Here is a 23,706-nt window from a genome sequence, read left to right on the forward strand (position 1 = left end):
AGCACAGAGCCTGACACAGGGCTTGAACCCACAAACGGAGAGATCATGACCTGAGCTCAAGTGGGACACTTAACCGACTGAGCCACCCAGGCGCTCCTACATTTTCTTTCCATTCTTTCTTGTGATAGAGGTTATGGGCTGAAGCATCCCCTCCCCTAACCAACTTAATATGTGGAAGATTTAGCCTCCAGTACCTTAGAATGGGACTGTATCTGGAGACAGAGCTTCAGAGAGGTCATTAAGGTAAAATGTGGTCATTTGGGTGGCCCTAATCCAGTATGACTGGTTTTATTATAAGAAGAGGAAATTTAAAAAGGAGGAGAAGAGAATAGGACACAGACCCACAAAGAGGAGGTGTTGTGAAGACATGAGGAGATCGCCATGGACAAGCCAAGGAGAGAGGTCTCAGAAGAAGTCACCTTGAAGACACCTTGATCTCAGACTTCTAGGATCCAATTATGGCAGCACCAGGAGACGAATACGATAGGTTACGCAGAATTCCAAACATACAAAGGCTATGTGGAGTTAAAACTCTCCCATCCCTGTCTCCAGCTACCCTATCCTCCTCCTCAGAGATGATCAGTGTTAACAATTTTTACGTAACATTTCAGATAGATTTTCTACCCATATAAGTCTTGTGTACATACACCTTTTTTCATCTCGCTTTTACGAGAAGGATGGCATAGTGTATCCAGTGCTCTGCCCTTTGCTTTTTTCACCTAAATAATATGTCTTGTAGCTCACTCCCTATCAATACATAAAGAACTTTCTTTTTCTTCTTGATTCTTGCATAATCGGTAATAGATTTTTGATGGTTTGGGGATTTCATGAAATATGCAGCCATATATGGAGTAGCTATTGATATCATTCTATTTTTTAGGTTGGGTGGTGGGTTCAGGAATATGTGTTTTATTACGCACGTATTATGCTTTGTAACTTACATTATTATAAGTGGCAAGGAGGAAAAAAAAAAGCTCAGAAGGGGGAAATGAAAAGGGGAGGGGGGAATTGGATGATAGGTGTGTATGTGAAATTTTAGTAAGGATGGGACCATAGAAGGTGTTCTTGAGAAGATGTCTTTTGAGTAAATGATATGAAAGAGGAGAGGGAGCTAATTATGGAGTTAGCCGAGACAAGAGCATTGTCGGCAGAAAGTGCAAATGTCCTGTGGCACAAGCAGGGGACTTTATTGGAAGGCTATTGTAGTTACTGTAGTTATCCAGGTGATAGATGATGAGGATACCATCATCAGAGAGGCCTTCCTGTCTACCTTGTCTAAAACAAGTCTTGCCCATCATTCTCTTAACAATTTGTTTCCTTTTTATCATAGTTTGTAAATTTTTAAAAATTAGTTTTCTCACTCACCTAGGCTCCCCAACTATGTCATAAACTTCTTTTTTTTTTTTTAGTTTATTTATTTATTTTGAGAGAGAGATTGAGAGTGCACACACAAGCGAGCAGCAGAGGGGCAGAGAGAGGAGAGAGAGAATCCCAAGCAGGCTCCATGATGTGGAGCCCAATGCAGGGCTTGATTTCCCCAACGTGAGATCATGACCTGAGCCTAAATGAAGCAGCAGATGCTTAACTGACTGAGCCACCCAGGCGCCCCTATATCATAAACTTCTTGGGCATAGGGAGTCCCTGTCTGTCCTATTAACCTACACATCCTCATTTCCTGGCACTTAGTAGGTACTCATTAAAAGTATGCTATTTAAATGAATGAATCGATCACTTTACATCTTTGCATTCCTAGCACCAGCAATTGTGTCTGATCTATATAAAGGGTTCAATACAGGGGTGCCTGACTGGCTCAGTCAGTAGAGCATGTGACTCTGGATCTCGGGGTCATGAGTTTGAGTCCCATATAGGGCATAGGGTTTACTTTAAAAGAAGAAAGAGTTTAATATACGTTTGTTAAATAGAAGAACACTCACATGGCAAGCCATTGTAATAAATGGGCTGTGGGCTTGATCCATTAGGATAAAGTAAGACTTGGTGGTTGAGAAAGCTGAAGCTGCATTTGCGTGTTCATCTGTAAATTCGAGTCTAAGTTTGGTAAACTATTAAAGGAGATTGCAATCCTTTCTGGAAGGACACCAGCCGTAACAAGGGAACTAGGAGGCTTCAGTAACCTAGTCTCAGATAAGAACGGGTCAAAATGTTCCACTTCCAAGATGCATCAGTCGAGGTCAATGAGCAAGAACATAGCCTGGGTATCCATCGCCAGTGAGAGACACAGAAGAGCCAGGCTTCAAAGGCAGCTGTGACCCTGTACATTTTACTGTGAGCTGTGGCTGTTCCATCTGAATTGTTTGTCATGTTTATGCTGCTTGGCTGCCTAGCCGTGAAGACTGGGGGAAGTTATCGCCTCTCACATTCAATTCCTAGAATAGAATTAGGTGATAAATATACAATGAACAAGTCTAATTATGTAACGGGTAGGAAGGGATGCCTGCCCATATTCAAAAGGGAGAATGTTGCCCATTATGGATTTTTCATGGAAGGTTGACAGTTGGTGGTGTGCACATTGCATGAGTGGGTTATAGTAAGAGCTTTGCCAAAGGAACATTTCTAGAAGCACCATTCTGAAAAGAAGATACATGGCAGATATATATATTCTACCAGATCTCCATATCATATGGAAGTTATGGTGGTTCTTAAATATGGTCTAAGATGCTCCAAGATATATTTTCCGGTGTTAGAATCTCAAAGTACCTTTGAGGCAAATGTTGAGACCGCCATGATGAATTGAACAATATCACTGAAACTCAGGCAGACACCTCTGTACTTCCCACGGTAAATTTCAGAGATAAAGGAAGAATCTATGCTTTTTTTTTTTTAATTTTAATTTTTTGGTAATTTAGGGCACACATTTCAGTCTAACGCTTATGCCCTTCCATCGTGCCCAAACGCAACAGGTGTGTTTGGAATTTGAGGTCAAGCAAACGCTTGTAATTTAATTTCACAGGACAGGGAAGGAGGAGAAAAAAACTTGAGCTGAGGAGCAGAAGAGGTTTTTGTTTTTGTTTTTGTTTTTTAAGATTTTATTTTTAAGTAATGTCTACACCCAACATGGGGCTTGAACTCCCAACCCCGAGATCAGATTAAGAGTTGCATGCTCCCCTGACTGAGCCAGCCAGACACCCCTTAAGTTGAGGACTTTTAGACAGGTGGGCGGGGTACAGTGTCCACAGAAGCCAACAATCTTCAGGAAGAATTTGGACAACTTGTCACTAAGGGTCCAAGTTGAGGTCAGAGCAGTAACCAGGGCTCTGCAAAAGCGATTGCTGGCAGGTGAACAAATAAACAATCTGGGAGGGGTCTGGCCTCTGGAAGTGGTTTCCAGTCACTGGACTGAGAAATCCAGAAATCACTGATACTTCCTCTCCCTTGTCTCCCAGATCCAAACTATTCCTATGTATTCATTCACTTCACAAATATTGATGAGGGCCTAGGAGTTGTGAATTTGGCAGTGAATGAGACAGATGAGGCTCCTACTCCCAAGGAGCTCTCAACCCCATGGGAAGTGGGGGAGACAGTCTGCTCAAGAAAAGTCTCCCTGAAGATGGGACTTTCCCACTGAGATTTGCGGGACAAGAAGGGGTCAGGTGATGGGGGACAACCTATGGTGATGAGGCGGAGAAAGGCAGGAGCCTTGATCTTCTAGGACTCTCTGTAAGCCAAGGTGAGGAGTTGGCACGTTCTAAATGCCATTAGAAGTGCTGGAAGGGTTTTAAGCTAAGATCTGATTTCTATTTTGAAAGGATTACCTTTGCTCCCGGGGGGAGAATGGGTTGTAGGTGAAGAAAAGTGGAAACGGAAGGACCAATTTTGAGACTCTACCATTCATCTGGGTGCGACGGATGGTGACTTGTGGTTGGTAGTAATAATGGAAATAGAAGAAAGTGGACTGATTCAGGATGGGATTTGGGGTGAAGTCAACAGGACGGTAGATGGATGGAGTGTGGTAGTGAGAGAGGGAGGGGAATCAAGAGCAAGCCCTGTGCTTTTGGCTTGAGTGCCAGGTGGATTGGGGTGTTCTTTACTGACATAGGAGGTCGAGGCAGGGGAGGGGGGATTTGGAGGGAGTGGTTTGGAGAGGCCAGACCTAGAGGTCTAGTCTGGCTGTGTTGAGCTTGAGGTGCCAAGTCAGCAGTAGCTCTCATGGGCCCGGAGTTCCTGGCAGAGGTTCAGGTCAGACATACGGATTTGGGCATTTCAGCACCATCGGCATGTGGAAGGTGGGACCAGAGTAGGTAGGTGTCCAACGCTGTTGATTTGATCTTCTCAACCTAGCTCAACGTGTCCACCTCGCCCCTTCTCCCCTACCATCCCTCAGGGCCAGCCCCCTGCTCTTCCTTGGGCCACTGTAATTGTTCCTTGTCCCCGTGCTTCTCTGCTTGTTCCTGTTTAATCTCTAGCCAGTGTGACCTGTTCAAAATGTAATCAGATTATGCCGCTCCCCAGCTTCAAACCCTTGAATGCCTTGGTCTCAGGAAGAACAAAAGCAAATCCTTACCTGACCCACAAGTAGGGTTGCCAAAGAAAACACAGGATGCCCAGTAAAGTTTGAATTTCAGATGAAGAATCACTTTTAGCATAAATATCATCACTCGCCTTAAATTAAACTCAACCTGGCATCTTGTACTTTTTTTAAGTTTATCCGTTCATTTTGAGAGAAAGAGAGAGAAAGAGAGGGCACGTGCACACGAGTGGAAGAGGGGCAGAGAGAGAATCCCAAGCAGGCTCCACACTGTCAGCCTGAAAGCCCCATTTGGTCCTCGAACTCATGACCCATGTGCCTGTGAGATCATGACCTGAGCCCAACCGAGAGCCAGATGCTCAGCCGAATGACCCACCCACCCTTGGCATCTTGTATTTTTATTTGCTAAGGCTGGCAACCCTACCTACCCACCAGAGCTTTGCAAGGTTGGACCCCTGCCATTCTTCCCTGGTTCATCTCTCATCAGATATCCCTTGTTCTCTGACTCAAGTCATATTAGTTTTCTTCAGAACCTGAAATACAGTCTGCCCTCTCCACCTCAAGGCCTTTGCTAGGAATGCTTTGAGTATTTATTTATTTATTATTAAAAATTTTTTTTTAACTTTTTAATGTTTATTTACATTTTAGAGAGAGAGAGAGACAGACAGACAGACAGAAAGTGTGTGTGAGTGGCAGAGTGGGAGAGAGGGAGACACAGAATTCGAAGCAGGTTCCAGGCTCTGAGCTGTTAGCTCAGAGCCCGACACGGGGCTTGAACCCACAAACTGTGAGATCATGACCTGAGCTAAATTCGGATGCTTTACTGACTGAGCCACCCAGGTGCCTCATTAAAAATTTTTTTTTGAATGTTTTATTTATTTTTCAAAGAGACAGAGACAGAATGCAAGTGGGGGAGGGGCAGAGAGAGAATCCAAAGCAGGCTCCAGGCTCTGAGCTGTCAGCACAGAGCCCGACGCGGGGCTTGAACCCATGATCCATGAGATCATAACCTGAGCTGATGTTGGACACTTAACCCACCAAGCCAGCCAGGCGGCCCTGCTAGGAATGCTTTAAGCTCCTCCTGGATTAGCTATGACTCACCTTTCAGATTTCACAGCCTTCTCCTTGTGTTGTGTACTCTCCTAGAGTGGTGTAACTTTCCTTCACTGACCCTGTGTCAGACGGCAGTTACACATTTGTGTGACTATGTTAAGTATTATATCTTTTCCACTAAACTGTAAGGTGAGAAACCAGATTTATTTTTGCTCACTCTGTGTCCCCTGTGCCTCTCCTCGTGTCTGATACATGATAGGCACTGTGAAGGGAGAGAAGAAAGGAGTTAAAGGAAAAAGGAGGGGAGGAAAGAGGGAAGGAAAGAAGGAAGGAAAGACGGAAGGAAAGAAGGAAGGAAGGAAAGAAGGAAGGAAGGAAAGACAGAAGGAAAGAAGGGAGGAAGGAAAGAAGGAAGGAAAGAAAGAAGGAAGGAAGGAAAGAAGGAAGGAAAGAAAGAAGGAAGGAAGGAAAGAAGGAAGGAAGGAAGGGACAAAGATGAAGGACAGTACTAGATTACTGAGTAAGTTTTATCAGGACCAGGGTGAGGAATGAAGACTCCAGCAGAGATTGGCCCTAGGAACCAGTTTCACCGGGAAGGCAGGAAGAGAATGCAGGGTAACGACAAAATACCCAAGTCAGCTTGGGAATAGTTTTCCCAATATGTGGGGGATGGGGCCGAGGATGAGGTTTGAGGCTGCTTAAACATATTCTACCTCTAAAGTCTATTAGGTCCGGCATATGGGGCAGCACGGGGGTGGGTACGAGTGAATTTCTTTGTGCAGTTGTTGCCTCAGGGAAAGGTCAAGTGGGTCTGGGCTAGGACGCTGCTCAACTATGTGGGGATTGTTCCCCTCCACCCCTGTGGCCCCAACATCTTCCTCTGTCAGCTTAGCGTGAGCAAGGGTTAAAGACAATCCGTTCACCAAGCTCTTCTTCCTCAGTCAGCTCTACAAATAAATTGGTTCTATTCCTTTTTTTTTTTTTTTAAGTAGGCTCTACACCTAACATGGGGCTTGAACTCACGACCTTGAGATCAAGAGTTGGGGATTCCACCAGCTGACCCAGCCAGGCACCCCTAAATTGGTTCTATTCTTTTCTTTCTTTTTTTAAAAAAATTTTTAAGTGTTTATTTATTTTTTGAGAGACAGAGTGCAAGTGGGGGGAGGGGCAGAGAGAGAGGGAGACACAGAATCTGAAGCAGGCTCCAGGTTCTGAGCTTAGCACAGAGCCCGACATGAGGCTTGAACCCACGAACCGTGGGTGGCTCAGTTGGTTAAACCTCTGATTTCGCTCAGGTCACGATCTCACGGTTCAGGAGATCGAGCCCCGCGTCAGGGTCTCTGCTGTCAGCGCAGAGCCCGTTTCTGATCCTGTGTCTCCCTCTCTCTGTCCCTCCCCTCTCTGTGCTCCCCTCCTTCTCTCTGAAAAAGAAACAAACATTTAAAAAGTATCTATCTATCTCTATATATATGGCGCCAGGGTGGCTCAGTGGGTTAAGCGCCTGACCCTTGATTTTGGCTCAGGTCATGATCTCACGTTTGTGGGTTCGGGTTTGAGCCCTGTGTAGGGCTCTGCAGTGACAGTGCGGAGCCTGCTTGGGATTCTGTCTCTCCTGCTCTCTCTACCCCGTCTCTCAAAAATAAATAAATAAACATTAAAAAAAAAAAAAAAAAAAAAAGATTCCGGAGGGAGAGGAAGAGAGGAACTCGCCAAAAACACTTAAAATAATTGATTCATATTTGGATCCAGATCTGAAGAGGCTCTTGTTAAAGATATGTATGCTTCTTTGAGTACATTTGGTTTAATTTTACTTAAAAGGATTCACTGAAGAGTTTCAGCTGAGGCGGTGGTATTGCTTAGCAAATCCAAATAACAAAATGTTGGTTTTTCTAGTTAAACTTCTGTGTATTAATTAGATCTGTCTCAAAAGCCATTCATCAGGTTGGGGAGGGTGTCTTATGTGAAAAAGCTTTTTCATTTAGATGTAAATTAGACCTAGCCTATCAGGAAAAAAGGAAAGTTCTTGACATTTTTATATTCTGAAAATACAAGGTCATGCTGCTCAAAAGAATCTGAGTATACATACTATTGACCCACCAGATAATATGAATTAGCCAGTTTTTAAAAAATGACCCAAGCACCCTCATTTAATTATCTTTATAGAAGTAAAATGTAGGGGCGCCTGAGTGGCTCAGTCGGTTAAGTGACTGACTCTTGGTTTTGGTTCAGGTCATGATCTCACGGTTTCATGAGTTCGAGCCCTGCCTCGGACTCCGTGCCGACAGCACAGAACCTGCTTGGGATTCTCTCTTTCTCTGCCCCTCCCCCTCTGGCACATGCTCTCTCTCTCATTAAAAAAATAAAAGAAATACATATAAATCCAAATGTTTAGCCTTTAAAGGTTTTAAACAAGATTGCCTGCCCCTAAACTCAAATATTAGCCTTCCTCCCACATCCCCCAACGCAGCCCCTCAGCTGTAGCTAACCCAACCGTGCACGCTCTCTCTCTAAATTAATAAACATTTAAACAATAGCCAAAAAGGGGCGCCTGGGTGGCTCAGTCGGTTGAGCGTCCGACTTCAGCTCAGGTCATGATCTCACGGTCTGTGAGTTGGAGCCCCGCGTCGGGCTCTGTGCTGACAGCTCAGAGCCTGGAGCCTACTTGGGATTCTGCGTCTCCCTCTCTCTCTGCCCCTCCCCTGCTCATGCTCTGTCTCTCTCCGTCTCAAAAATAAATAAAAACATTAAAAAAAAAATCTTTAAAAAATACCCCCAAAACGTTTGAGAGCTGTGATGAGTATGTTATGGTGAAAAAAAGATATGGCTGCGAAATATTTCACTAATAAAATATTTCACAAAGGTTTGGGAGGCGAAACCAGTGGCCGCATGTATGAGAGGGTCCTGTGGGGATCACACAGTTCTGTAGCTTGAATATGATGGTGATTACACGAAGCTACACAGGTGGTGAAATTGCACAGATCCACACACACACACACAATGTGGTGCATGTAGAACCGGTGAAATCTGAATGAGCTTTATGGATTGTATCAATTTCGTGGTTATCATATTTATTGGGGGAGGCCGGGGTAAGGATGTACGGGACATCCCTACCCATTTCTTTGTAACTCCCTGCGAATCCATAGTTCTTTCAAAATAAAAAGTTAACCCAAACACACGACACGGACAACAAAAAAGTAAAGACAGCAGTCAGATGGCGCACGAATTTGAGGGTAGATTTTATTCCTTGTCCTTGTGATGTGGGAGGAATGACCATTCTCCTTGAGGAGAATTCTGTCTTCTCCAGGAGTGGCTCTCACGTGGCGTCAGTGAGAGAGGATGATGCACAGTCTGTTGATGTCCTTTTTTCTGGGGACACACATGCAATCTATCATCATGTTCTTTCCAAGAAGTTAAAGGAAAGACTTAAGCTTCTGCTGTCCTTACCAAGGTCCTGTTAGAATCAGGAAAGCATGGATTCTAAAATAACAGTGAGCTTGAGTTCTTACTTTCATTCTCTCCTGGTTAAAAACAAAACAAAACAAAACAAAATGAAACAACCCCAAAAAATTCTGTTGGCATTTACATGGTGGTTTTCAGGAAATCCTCAAGTAAAGATGCATTCAATGTTATCACTGAAAGTGCGAACACAAATGAGAATTGATGTTTGTTTATTCAATTAAATGGAGTTCCTTATGTTTTTGTCTCTTTCGTAGCCAATGTTTCTGCAGTGTAGTAAGCCAGCGAAGACACTGAACCTCTAAATAAATCAGAGAACTTCTTTGTCTACGTTTGCCCTTCATCACATGAACACCCCAAAAGAGAGTATTAATACGTTAAACCAACAAAGGACTTCAATGGGAATTGGATGCTAGCAATTGCTTAACAAGCGGAGTGGAGTAAACTTTTAAAACTGTAAATACTTGTTTAAAAAGACAAATGTTCTCACTCATATATTGTCAGCAGAACTGTAAATTGTTACAATTTTCTTTGGAAGAGATGTTGGCAGTAAATGCTCAGTCATAAAAACATTCATATCCTTTGGCCCAGTAATTCAATTTCTGGGAATTTACCCAAAACAAATCATTAAAAAGAAGACATAAACTATGTTATAAAGATGCTCCTAACAACACTCTATATAATAACAAAATCCAGAAAATAACCTAAATGCCAAATAATAAAGGAATGTTTAAGTAAATTATGGATTTCCAACCTGGGGGACTATTATATAGCTATGAAAAATGGTAAACAGGCTATGTACCAAATGGAAAGGTGCTTATAAAACAATTCGCAATCGTCAAAGCATTTTATAGAAAGGTATGCACTTATGAGTTACCTTCCATAGAAGAAAGAGCAAACTCTACAGTGCTTAATTAAGGTGGAAAGTGAAATTCATGTCCTCGGGTCTATAGAATAGATTTTAGCAAAATGCAAATACATAGAATAAGTCTAAGATGGGTGTGAGGAAATTCAAACTTGTAGAAACATTTATCAGTTTTCAAGTTACGTTCTGAGAAGAGGCGTAACACACATTAGAACTGATGGCTGGTCTTGGGGCGCCTGGGTGGCTCAGTCCGTTAAGCAGCCGACTTCGGCTCAGGTCACGATCTCACGGTCCGTGAGTTCGAGCCCCACGTCGGGCTCTGGGCTGACTGCTCAGAGCTTGGAGCCTGTTTCAGATTCTGTGTCTCCCTCTCTCTCTGACCCTCCCCCGTTCATGCTCTGTCTCTCTCTGTCTCAAAAATAAATAAACATTAAAAAAAATTAAAAAAAAAAAAAAAAAAAGAACTGATGGCTGGTCTTTAACCAGTGCATACAGAGGGCAGCAAAGCTACCTTTGGAATGCTCTGGATGTGATCACTAGTGTGCTTAAGATGACCCAATGATTCTCAAGCGTTTCTCAGGAGCAGCAAACTGCCAGCATCTTGCATGTGGAATCGCTTAGAAGCAGGAAAGTTATTTTGAAAGATAAAGGTTTAAAAAAAAAATCACAAAGGTCCAGATGTGGCTGTCTTTAAATATGCTCGAGAGACAGAGTGGCCAGTCTCCCTTCTATAAATTGGAGGGGAAATGATGATCTCCAGGCTTTTGTGTGTGCCTTCTAAATTCCAGGTGTCTAATTCATTTTGTAAGGTTGGTAACGTTGCTCCGTAATGTTGCTGTACCGAACAGCCACGTTCAGTAGGATTTGAAGCCATGTCGAGTTTCCTGGGCTACATCTTACCTTGAGTCTTCACTGCTGGGACCAGAGCCAGAGCATTAAGGCAGAGTACCAGACTGTTTCCAATCTAACCAGTTTAATGTTTGGACTTGAATGGCACATCCCACTAGGTTGCATGTTATAGAAAAGGAATTTTTGAGAGCACGGAATATTAGAGGGCTGATAATTCAATGGAGAAAGTCAACATAACAAACTTGAAAACAGGGCTTTGCTTGGATCAACCACGTGGAGTTAAACACACACACACACACACACACACACACACACACACACACACATATGTACATGTACACACAGGTTGATTGCTGTTCCAAGGCCATCAAAGCTTCAGGTTTGAGAGGAACATTTTCATGGAGGGATATTTCAGAACAGGGCTTGGAGGAAGAATACATGATTTATCCTGAACTTGACAGGCCAACGTACAATCGGAGGTTGGAGGCAAAAACTCCCAAAGGGAAACAGGGAATTTTAGAGAACAGTGTGGGCATTTGGACGTCTAAGAGTAATACTCAAACAGGAAACACTGATTAAAAGCAGTACTGGTAAGCTGGGAAACTACAAACTATTTATTCACCAGTAAGCATCCAAACACTTAGCAACCTTTCTAGTTTGGCCCCAGGAAGAAACAGCCAGGCTGGCTGTACCTGAGTTTGCTGGCACAAAGTGAAGTCTGCGTGTGTGGAAGACAGAATTAAAAGGCGGGGTGGGAGTGGCAATGGCGAAATGAGAGCTATAAAAGCAAGCCTGTTTTAGTTCATCGGCTCAGTGTGACATGATTACGTGAAAGTTTTCGGTGTAGAAAGCCTAGTTATGGTGCAGTTATATGAAGCCTGTGGCCTGATGCAATCGGGACACGGACGTTGACATTAGCTTCAGGTTTGAAGAGAGCATAGGCTGGGAGGTATGTAGCAAACGACTGCTGACAAAGGGCAGTAAAGCATTTCTGTCTTCACTCTACCCACTCCCACTCCTACCTAGAACTAGGTCTCAGTGCCGACCATTGGCTCATTCCTTCTTCCTTGAAGCTTCTTTTCCGGCAACCCGCAAGTTCACAATTGCTAACATTCCCTTGAGAATGGCTGAGAAAGGGAAAGAAGGAAGCTACACTTGGAAAGAAGATTGCTTTGTAGTTTATTTACAATAGAATGTAAGAAAAAGGAAGTTATTAACAATAATAAATAACTGGGGGAAAAAAACCAACAACACAAAACAGCCATAAAATGACACAGAAGGATGGCACGTATGATGATCAAACCTTGCTTGCTCTGCTCGTAGTCTGTAACACTGTGCATTCCAAAACTTGGTCCTTCGGCAGTGGCAGTGGTATTTTGACTCAATATATGTAACTAATCCAGATCCCGGCTTGAAATGTAAACACTAAAAAATTACACTCGAAGCCACACGTAAGGGGCATAGAGATAACAACAACTCAAAGAACCTCTTCTTGGTGATGACACAGAAACTGAAGGAAAACTTGCAATTCGACAGACGTTTTCCATTTTAAGCAAAAACATCCAGAGGCTTATCCTAATGCACTTGTTAACAATGAAATTATAATAACGGCATCTGAAAAATTCTTAACATATTCACATTCTCTTATTGCACTAACTCCTAAAAAGCTTAAACACTTCTATTTCAAATGCAAACAGATTGTTTTGAAGGTAGAACACAGAAGAACCCAGTAGGTGTTGTCTTTGCATGCCAACGCTGTGCTCTCGAGTAACACTTCAGTTTCAGCAAGAATGGAGAGTTTAAATGGTCTATTTATGATCAATTGCAGTTATTAGACAGACCTTTTTTTTTTTCTTTTTAATTTCAAGAATTATGGCTCAGATGGCAGGTTGTCACCTAGCCTACTGAGTCAGATGATCAGAAAGGGACTAAAGCTATTTAGACAATTCTTCTCTATTGGATTATCTGAATACACATTCTATGTGACTAAATTATACTCTGGCCCTTGTAACAAGTTAAATTCCTATTGACGTAAGCCAGCCAGTGACCTTGTTGTTTCTGAGGCCACGCAGAGATGCTAAGGTAAGTAAAATTGGAAAACACACATAAAGACAGTAGTCTTGAAATTTTCACGGAAAAATGACTTCCTGAGAAGTGTCAGAATCTTTTCTCTTAGGTCACTGTTGATGACAGTGTCATTTGCTTTTGGAGATCTCGTGTTTTTTTAAGTGTCTGCGTTCATTCGACACCCACAACTGCACCCCTTAGAGATTTATTTTCACAATCCAAAACATGGGTATTAAATCCTCCCAAATTAAAACCATTTCCCCCCACACACAGATGCAAACCCAAAGCAGAAGGTTTATAACTTAGTTCACCAGCAAACTCTTTGTTTCTGTTATTACGTTGGTAACTGAAAGACGTCACAGACTCCTTTGTTATGCTTTTCCTTTGCTTTGCTTTATTTCAGCCCAACTGTAGGAAAATGCGATGATCTTCAGAGCTCATCTCACAGAAAGTCTGTGCAGTAAAAACACGGAGACCTTCTTATCCTGGGACAGCACAGCCAAAGCGACAATGCTGTATTATAGCCAATGAGAAGCAAAGGGGTATTTCACCATTTGAAATCCATCCAAAGCAATGATATTTATGGCCGTTTTGATGGTCTCCACTAACGACAGAGATAAAGATGGGGTGAACATATGTGTTCTTCTATGGATTATTTATTTTAATTTGGCTACCAGAGACTTAAAACTGGTGGTGTCTGATTCACTATACTATATTTATATATATACAGGTATAATACAATTTCGGTGAACAAAGTTGAAGGTTTCCACATTGCAGACAGAGGCACTGAGTTAAGATTCTATGTTTCCCCGAACATGCTTAATAAATTCAAGTTTCGGCTTTGTTTTCTTCTAAGTTTCCATCATGCAAGCATTTAATTTCCATCCTTATAGGAATTATTAATGGTCTATATATACACATTCATCGCAGGCTTGTATCGCACAAGGAACAGACTCATGTATGGAGAATATGAAAGGACAGGTGAAAAATCAAGATAGACAAAATATTGAAGTCATTTATGCCTTGTGATGACCGGATTAAATATTCAAAGCAGCTAAGGGAATATTTGCACCCCCCACCCCCTTGTTTAAATGCACACAAACCACGTGTAGACAGGAAAAACTGAACATACTTGGAGCGCACACACATTTGTTGGCTAAAAACCACACGATCATTGGCAGCTTTGAAACGGATGTCTGTGTTACTGAACTGGCTACAGGAGAAAGAAAACTCACAGAAAGAAATCAGAAATCAGCTTTCTAAAGCATATAGCATTGTTGACCTTGACAGCGGAAGCTGCTTTACAAAAAAAGAAAAATGGCAACGGTATTAATGGAAAAACTGGGTGCCAGATGTGTTAACGACCCGCACAAGATAAATCTGTTCTGTGCAAAAATAACGATCCCGCCCCATCCTGGCAAATTTCAGCTGGCAAATAGTAAGCAAATACGTATACTATGTCAGTGTCTTCTGAGAGTAGAAGTTTGCACTCGAAAGCCACACATTCTCATTAAGTACTACTGTGTGGAGAGGGGACCACGGAGCAAGTCCAAGAGGTTTGAGAAGATTAAGTTTTCCCACAGGCAAAAATCATGCTACTATACTATGCAGAGAGGTCTTACTACAGCGCCGTCATTCTCAGGGAAGAGACGCACTGTGGATCTAAGCTATTTGCAACTGGTTTCCTTGGAGTTCTGGGTTTATTTATTTATTAAGCTCAATGTCAACCTGTAGATAAAGAAAGGATCTTGACAGTCTGACGTAGGACTTAGAATACTCGGTGCTGGGTTCGTGGGGCCAGCGCCTGCACCTTGGGAGAGTTGATCAATTGGAAAGACACTATGCAGCGTGCTGAGCGCTGAGACAGAGAAGCAGGCAGGGTCCACTGGCTGAGAGGCTGTGTGGGAAGGAGAACACGCTCCTTGGTTTCTGTTGTTTCCTTTGGAATCTGTGTTTTGGGAAGGTCCCTTTCCTGAGGTTGGAGGTTATGGTCAGGAAGGCTAGCTGGGGCCTCGGAGTTGCCCAACTACCTTGTTGTCTTCCTCTCTTGGAGGACAAAAATAAATTCTAGGTTCTGCTTGCCCTTCCTTCTGCGTTTAAAGGCAGTGAGGCGCGACGATGGCAGAGTTTTCTCTTTAGAGCAAAGGAGAGTTCGCTTTCTGCCACTTGGGTTGAATGGTCTTGCTTCCTGTCAGCCTGGGTTCTGATCCTGCATTACGGCAACTTGCAGAAAAGACAGCTAGCCAGGGGGGCACCTTTTCTCATGCTTCCTGTATACTCTACAAACAGGAGTCATCAATTCTGCTCATTCTCTCCGCCCCGCCCCCCCCCCCCCCCCCCCCCCGACCGACAGCATTTACTCCACGTCTGCAGCATTCCCAATATTTGGATTTCAAGTAAGAGCAAGAGAAGGACAGTCTTTTTTAAGGTCCGGTGATGGGCAATCTGTTCCAGGGAAATCTGGATGTTATGAAAAGTAAAACCTGGAGAGGGATGGGAGACAGTTCTCTTTTTCAGGGTTCCCAAACCAGACATCCTGACAGTGCTAAAGTCCAGTTAGCTTAGGCTACCCCTGCGCTTTTTAGAATGGACAAAGAGTCAACGAATTCTACTCAATTAATTGCAAATACTGTGAATCTTAATGGATGACGGAAGGTGACAATTCAGGGTTTGTTGGTACCTGTAGAGAAAAAGGACGTTTGCCTCACCTGGGCCTCTTGGTTCCTAAACCAAGCCATCCCCAAATCAGTCAGTTACGGCCACACTCATCCATGCAATTCTGAAAGGTTTCTGAGGCCACAAGGGCACAAAGGGGGAAGTTATTAAAAGACAGAAACAAGTGGAATCTTTATTAAATTCTGCGAAAGGTATAAATAAGTTCTCATTAATTGCACTTGGAGCCTCTATAGGTTGATAATTAAAATTTTCAAAAAATTTAAAGAGTTAATTAGGCCCCAAATCCTGAGTCAGATTAATCAAAATAGGAATCTCAGTTAAGTACTAGTATTCAAGTCTTGGCGATAAACAGTTTGAAATCGAACAGTTAGGTATGTTATGCCTGAGAGTATTTTTGAGAATTCAGGTTTGATGAGAGGAGACTGACTTCACTATTTTACCACCCCTGTAGCAGTGGCGTAAGGTTTTCATTTATTTACTCTTTAAGTCCACACATACCTCATCAAATGCTCAATAACAAGGCTTCCTGCCTTCCTCCCGGCTTCCAGCTGTGGTTACAGAAGATTCCTTCTGTCCTTTGCAAGCCTTACTTTTTACATCTAGTATGATGCTGTGTGGCATACTTAGGGAATCGTATTATATGGGAAATTACTTAACCACATGCATACTCAGAGATCGAAAGAACATGGTTGAGTGACAAAGCAGTCTTTTTCTCTATCAGAAGATTCTTAAAAACAAACAAACAAACAAACAACCCAACAACCCAAATGAAAATATAAAAACCCCTTGAAAGATTCATAGGAAGTTACTCTAATTTGGGCCGACATGGCTTATCTGAAAAGTGTATGCCAGGTAAATTCAGGGTGGCTTTTTTCTCAGGGTCTGGAAGCGTGAGAGTTTCTGGGGCTGACTTTTTCCGGGGTCGATCTTTGGGAACGGACAGAAATTCTGGTGCGTCTGTGGAGAGAGGTGTGGACGGAGCACTGGAAGGGGCACTGCGGACTGAGGAAGGCAGCAGGGGGATGCTCGAGATAGAAATCGCAGGAGGGAAAACGCCAATTTTCCTGTTGGTGGCTTCCTGAGTGGCTCGTTCAAATTCTCGGACTTCATCCATTGTCATGTCTTCAAAGAAAAAAAAAAAAAATAGAAAAATGACCAGTCATTTAGAAGAGATGCAAATGGCTTTATCTCTACACCTGATTTTAAGGGAACTACGGGAATTGTATCATAAAGAGGTCTGTCCAGATTATAAACCAAAAGTAACACTGAAATGCTAAACCCTAAAAAAATTTTTTTTTTTTTTACTAAGGCAAACCTCTGGGGAAAAAAAAAGATTCCTTTATGAATATCCATCCAAGATTTTCCAAAGCATTCTTCAGTGAGTAGTTTAAATGTTCTGAATTAGAACTGATCAGCAGAGTACAGAACCAGACTGTGTGTGTGTGTGTGTGTGTGTGTGTGTGTGTGCATGCGTGGTGGGTATGGTATGATATATGGAACTATTATTAGACCTATCTTTTCTATAAAGGGAAGGCAGTTAAAGCCATCAATGGCCCAGGAATGACACATATTATTACCTACTTTAGGTCATGCAAGTATACCTTTATAGGGTAAAACAGGCAAATCATCAGATTTTCTTCTTATTCAATAAATGTATTTTTTTGTATTCTGGGGGTTACTGGTTTCCTGACTGTGAACCCATCCTGACTATGTATCCATCCTGTATTTTAATTAATTCAGCTTAAAAAAAAACAGGTAAGGTAATGACAACAACAAACCCTGCTAATTATCCCAAAGCCAAGAAAAATAAAGCCATTTTTCAAGGAAACATAAAAGAAAAAAAGCATTCAAGAAATAAACTCAGCGATGCCCCGTGTAAGAGGAATTGCCAGATGATGGAGATTTTCTAAACACCTGAGATGTTTTTATTTAAGTGAGCAAGTAAAAAAATATATCTATTTTTAAATGTAAATCTTTCCCTAATCTATTTATTTCTTAAACAGATTTTATTTTTAAGTAATGTCTATGCCCAACGTGGGGCTTGAACTCACAACCCTGAGATCAAGACTTGCTCGCTCTACCAGCTGAGCCAGCCAGGACCCCACCCCGCCCTGCCGCTCCGGCCATATATTTAATGTATTATATACACTTGTTACCATTTAGACCTAATATGAAAATCATTGTGCTACAACACAGTGATGACTCCTCTATCACGGCCTTTTTTTTTTTTTTTTTTTTTAATAGTTTGAGATCTCTAGTTTTCAAAACTCTACGACTATTACCATCATCACTATTGTTACGGTTCTTATTAATTACTCTCTGGCCATCCCTGGTCCCCTTTGCCATTTTTCCTTACGGGGAACAGAGAAAATGGGTAACTGGGCTTATTAGAAAAAGCACTGAGTGAAAGTCTAAGGGCTTGTCCTTGAATAAAAGGTGAAAGCTATTGCCCATGGATTTTCTACATGTATTTTAACTTCCCACAGACCCATTTTTCATTCTTGTCCTCTCCCATGCACCGAGTGGTAGAACCATGAGATGATAGTGCATCAGCTAGCAAGGCGCAATACATCCACTTTGGAAATATTAATTATGGGATGAATATTCATAACATGGTATTAATCATTAGGAGATATATATGAGGTCATATCGTAACATGAGCAGACCAGAAAGGTTTCTTTGGGTGTTGAGTTTGATAAGTTCCTTATAGATTTTGGATACTAACCCTTTATCTGATATGTCATTTGCAAATATGTTCTCCCATTCTGTCGGTTGCCTTTTAGTTTTGCTGATTGTTTCCTTCGCTGTGCAGAAGCTTTTTATTTTGAAACCAGAAATATTTCTTAAAAAACTAAACCCTTAAGAGGATTTCTTGGGAGCAATTGTTAAAAGATTCTGAGGGGGAAATTTATAAAGTAAATAAAAAACTACGATCATATCGATATCGTAGAAAATTTAGACTATAACAAGAAAAATTGTACCTATAAATTTACCACTTAAAAAATACTAAGACTATTAAACAAGCTAAGAAATGAGATTAAGTTTTTAAAAAAGAAGGATTTACTCCAAAGTATAATTGAGACTCCCAGAAAAATTTTAGTCAATGGAGTATGTTTCTGCTATCATAAATAAATGTCATCTTGGAAAATTAGACTTTCTAGTGGCTAGTATAATGCTCTACTCCACACATCCAGCAGGGGGCAGAGAGCATCCAAAATACAGAATTGGGTTTTTACATTCCCAGAGTCTCTTAGAAGTTCCCTTCCTTGAAGGCACCGAAACTGCTCAATGGAAAAGAAGACTGTTATTTTCTTATTGCCATGTTCATGGATGCTAATTTTGCATAATTTCAACCTACCACGTCCTGTCTTAGGTTGAGGATTTAAACTTTACTGAGCCTGCATGCAGTTTTTATTTGTGACGGACAGCGGCCTCTTGATGTCAACTGTTTTTCATTATGATAGAGAAGAAAGACAATGGAAAAATAAATGGTCCCCAATTTGATGGAATTCCAAAGCATAAGGGAAATGTCGTCAGCACTCAAAATAACTGCTTTGTATAACTTCTGAGGAGATAGGCATCTCTTATGCTGAAGTCATGGGAACCACAGTGAATCTCAGCCAGAGAACACATGGGGCTTCCCCATGGGAGAACCATCTAGGTACCACTGTCTACATACATAGTAAACGGACTTTCTAATGGTAATAATCACAGCAAAACAGAAAGAAAACCAAACAAACAGCCGTAAGCTAGAAACCATAAGAGCCTGGAATGAGAAAAGCGCTTCGCTTAGTATCCCTGGGAATGTGGCATTTCTCCCCCTTTCCCCTGGCTTCCTTTGTCTGGTCACACTTCCAGCAAAGCAGCTTTCAGAGCGCGGCTGAGCGAGCGCTAGCATCTAAGATTCCAAAAGGAAAGGGAGTAGAAAATGATGCATATTCAAGGACAGTGTCTTTAATGAGCATTTCCAACGTGAGCACAGGGACAGAGGAAAGGGGGAGGTCCTGCTGGGACTGGCCTGTGCATAGAGAGGAACACCCCAGTTAAGTCTACCCAACAGCTTTCGGCAAATCCAATCACTGCGTGCAACATGGGGTGGGGGGAAGGTCAGGGCCATTTCGGCCTCAAGGACAGCCACACACACCCGACAGGAACAAACGAGCCTTGTGGGGCACACACCAAACACATGCTCTAAAATCTGAACTAAGAATTTCCAAAGTGCAACCAAAAGATCTTCACAATTCCGAAGCGCCCATTTACAACAATGGCCGTTGCTCAACTTTCCACAACTAGGTTACCAGTTTCTTAAAAATCTAGTATGTTCTGTCCTGGGGCATGGGCCAGCTGACAGGCAGGCTCAAGCCGATACCCAGAGAGATCACGGCTCTGGCCAAAAACACATACAAACAACTTGATGATTACATTTTCTTCGTTATCTGTATCTCCCCTTCATTCGCACCAAATGATTGGGAGGGAACAATATTCCAAATGCTGACATACACCAGGCAGTCAGCTCTCAATGCCCTATGTGCCACTAAATAACCTGTGGCTCTCTGAGTCTCATTTTAAGTCCCAGGCTGGACGTGCCACATGGCCCAGCACGTTCCCAGCTCACCGCTCAGCCAGTGCGTGCACAGATTGCACCCCATCTTGAGATGAACCCAAGTAAAAAGGAACTGATTGGCTAGAATAGAACAGCTATAAAGAGCCATAGAAAGCATTTCAAAGGAAATGTAAAGAAATCTCAAATACCAGATGAGTCACAAGCTGTCCCTTGAATGAATAACTTGAATGCTAACTACGTTCTTAAAAGTTACGGTCACGATGTTCTAGTTTTCCTAGGACTTCTGTTTTCACCCCTGTCTTCCTTCGTGGTGCAGGCCATTCACCAGCCACAGACGTTTCCACTCTCCATGTTCTTGGGTTGTAGGAGTGGAACAACCCCCAAATCAAGCGGCTTTTTGAAGGAGCGAAAAGTCGAGAGGGGGGTGACACTGTCCAGTTTAGACCCAGCTCAGGTTCCTCACCAACAGCCTCTGGGCGACGACGACATGTTTTTGTGGCAGGCCGAGAACTGAACGTTTGCAGTATTTCATATATCAGTTTATGTGTACGTTTGGTAAAGGGTGGGCAACATGTTTTAAAAATTCTACATACACTTGTTTGGGCATGGCTCTCTATGTCATCCACAGTGGAGGAATGCTGATTGCAAACTTTTATGTTGGTTTGTTCATGCATGTTTTTCTCGTATTCCCGAACATCATCCATTGTCATATCTGAAAAAAGGTCAAGACGTTGGCAACTACTGTTATTAAACGCAGACTTTCAAGGGGGAGACTTTAGGGAAAGATGATAGCGGAAGCCAAAGAGAGGTTTAAAAAGCAGGGGATTCACTAACTTTATGAAGAGGATGTCATAAAGTTAGCTACACCAGCCAAACGGGGAGTGAGTGCAAGGAAGTGAAGTTGAAATAGTCTTAGAACAGAGAAGAGTGGAAATAATTTAGGGGTGAATCTTGTAACGTGAGCTAGATGGGTAGAAAGTATTAGCACGTGGGCAGAGCCATAGCCTGAGATCTCCTAAAGCGATCGTTAGAAGATCCCTTCGGGAACGGGGTCAGGTTTGTTTGGTTTAATACTTACCTTTCATACACCCTTCAAAACAGATTTGGAGATTTTTTTAAGTCAACGCATTCGACCATAGAAAGGACACTTTCATTGCTAGTGCAGGAGACACGACATAGAAGGCAGACAAACGATGTTTACCGGTACAAGGGATATTGGGCGCAGTGCTCACACATGGATGTATTTCTGCACAGAATTCATAGTGTTGGAGAGTGCGGGTCTACATCGAACTTCAAGTCTAGTCTAACAGCTTGGAGATGGCTGGCATTACTTCCACCTACACTGATCTATAAATAAAATGGCACATGACATTATGCTTTTGGGTCTGAGTCTGTAGTTTTTCAGCATTTCAGGATAACGATCTCCTAATCTAGTGGTTCCCAGCAGGGGACAACTTTGTGACAGTTTCGGTTGTCACACCTGGGGTGGTGGTGCTTCTGGCATCTAGGGGGTGGAGGCCAGTGACGCCACCGAATATCCTACCAATGCACAGCACTCTCCCCTTCTCAACAGGGAAGTGTCTGGGCCAAAATGTCAATGGTGGTAAAGGCTGAGGAGCCCCCGTCTAAATCCAACTGACAAAAAGCTGAAACAAAGAACCCATTCATCTTCAGTATGTGAAATGCGTAAAAATAACAATTATTCTCACTTTCAAGATGGCTGCTGTTTCACCCTCGACTCCCCACCCCGCTCTTTGGTTATTTTACACCACGCTACCAGCAATCTTCCCAGACAGGCATTCCTCTGTTGCTCTCATGGCAGAATTTAACTTCACGCCCCTCTACAATGAAGGTATGCTGAATAATTGGTTATGCGACCACCCCGATCACGAATTAGCTTGGTGGGGATTCAGAGAGGGTATTCACAGCTGGAATTTTTCCCTAAGTATTTGCTGCATCATGTGGTTTGCTGTCTTTTTATATCAATCCATGTATGTCATGTGAGCTTCTCTTCATCTCCACAGGGTACACTTGCCAGAACCCTGTGATTCAATTCAGTGTGGTCTGGGGCCAAGATGGAGGGCGGCTCTAAATCCGAACCTGGGCTATTTTATTTAGCCGATGACCCCCCTCCCGCCCACCCCAAAACCATCAATCAAAAATACTGTCCATAAGCAATGTAAGTATCGAGGATGCTAAGCAGCAGTCTGGCCAGGCAAAGAGCATGCTTTTCTTTTAGAAAATCGAGGTAACTGAAAAGCAATAAAGAGATGCTGCTTTGTAATTAGAACAAACGTTATCTTAATTAACAATATTCTTTCAAAACAATCAACTTTAACCTCAAAGGCTAGTTATCAACATTTCTTAAACACAAATACACCTGGAATGAATACTGAGGTCATTTTTAAGCTAAAACTTTGGGGACGTTTCTCTATATATGTGTTCATTAGACATTTCCCTCCCTCCCCTCCCTTCCCAGACACCGGCATGACAGTATTTTGGCAAACAAAAACAAAGGCATTGTAGTTTTTTTGTTCTAGTGAATCCCAACAGAAATCGTTCTTTATCTTTAATTAGCTCAACGTGAGGAGAAGGGTTTAACTGTGTAACCGTGTGCTTTCAGAGATATTTCAATTTTGTAGACGTGAAGAAGGATTTAACAACAAAGGTATTCATTACTGCCTTGTTCGTAATACTGAGAAATGGAAAACAACCCAGGGGACTGACAGTAATATACAACCATTCAAAAGTGATGTAGAAGAAAATTAACACTATAGAGAAATGTTCTTGGTATATTGTCAAAAATTGGAGGTGAAAACACTGTATGTATTACATGAAATCATTTTTGTCAGAAAAGCATTATATACATTTTAAAAAGGCTAAAAGGATACATTTCAAAATATTAACAGTGATTGTTTTGAGGAGTTGGAATTATAGGTAATTTTCATTTTCTTCCTTTTGTTTATTATTTCCTACATCAAATCTGCTGTACTTGTGTAAGAACAAAAACGAAGAACATTATTTAAAATCTATTGTTTGGGGTCAAATACCATCAGTTTGGGATTGGTAAGGAGAAAATACAGTTTTCTAGGGGCACCTGGGTAGCTCAGTAGCTTGAGTCTGACTTTGGCTCAGGTCATGATGTCGGGGTTCGTGGGTTCAAGCCCCACTTCGGGCTCTGTGCTGACAGCTCAGAGCCTGGAGCCTGCTTCAGATTCTGTGTCTCCCTCTCTCCCTGCCCCTCCTTTGCTCATGCTCTGTCTCTCTCTCTCTCTCTCTCTCTCCCAAAAATAAATAATAAATATTTAAAAATAAAAAAGAAAATATAGTTTTCTAGAATTTCTGCTCATTCTAGAAACATGGTGCCTTTTAAACAAATTTTTTTTTAAAGTTTACCTATTTATTTATTTTGAGAGACAGCACAAGCAGGGTAGGGCAGAGAGATGGGGAACAGAAAGAATCCCAAGGAGGCTCCACGCTGTCAGCACAGAGCCTGATGTGGGCCTCGAACTCAACAACCGTGAGATTGTGACCTGAGCCGAAATCAAGAGTCAGATGCTCAACCGCTGAACCGACTGAGCCATCCAGGCGCCCCACCTTTTTTGTTTTGTTTTGTTTTAAACGAAGAGTTACAAAACAAAGTTCCAGGAAATTTCACCTAGAAGAAGAAAATCTCCCAATTAGACCACATAA

The 23,706-nt window shown here is 42.3% G+C and overlaps 1 protein-coding gene across 6 annotated transcripts in view; it reads right to left on the reverse strand.

The window, feature by feature from the left end:
• Nucleotides 1-11,868: 11,868 nt before the first annotated feature.
• Nucleotides 11,869-23,706, reverse strand: part of PITPNC1 (phosphatidylinositol transfer protein cytoplasmic 1) — a 274,238-nt gene continuing 262,400 nt past the window's right edge. For 5 of the 6 annotated variants that reach the window (XM_045490739.1, XM_045490740.1, XM_045490738.1 and 2 more), the window contains one exon: nucleotides 11,869-16,571. In XM_045490739.1, the coding sequence (XP_045346695.1) occupies nucleotides 16,255-16,571 (317 nt within the window). In that variant the 3' untranslated portion in view covers nucleotides 11,869-16,254. Of the gene's footprint in view, nucleotides 16,572-20,606; nucleotides 20,726-23,706 lie in introns of all 6 variants that reach the window. The other variant, XM_045490741.1, reaches the window with a different exon arrangement.

This window comes from Leopardus geoffroyi, chromosome E1 (genome assembly GCF_018350155.1).
Source record: "Leopardus geoffroyi isolate Oge1 chromosome E1, O.geoffroyi_Oge1_pat1.0, whole genome shotgun sequence".
In the NCBI taxonomy this organism is placed as follows: domain Eukaryota; kingdom Metazoa; phylum Chordata; class Mammalia; order Carnivora; family Felidae; genus Leopardus; species Leopardus geoffroyi.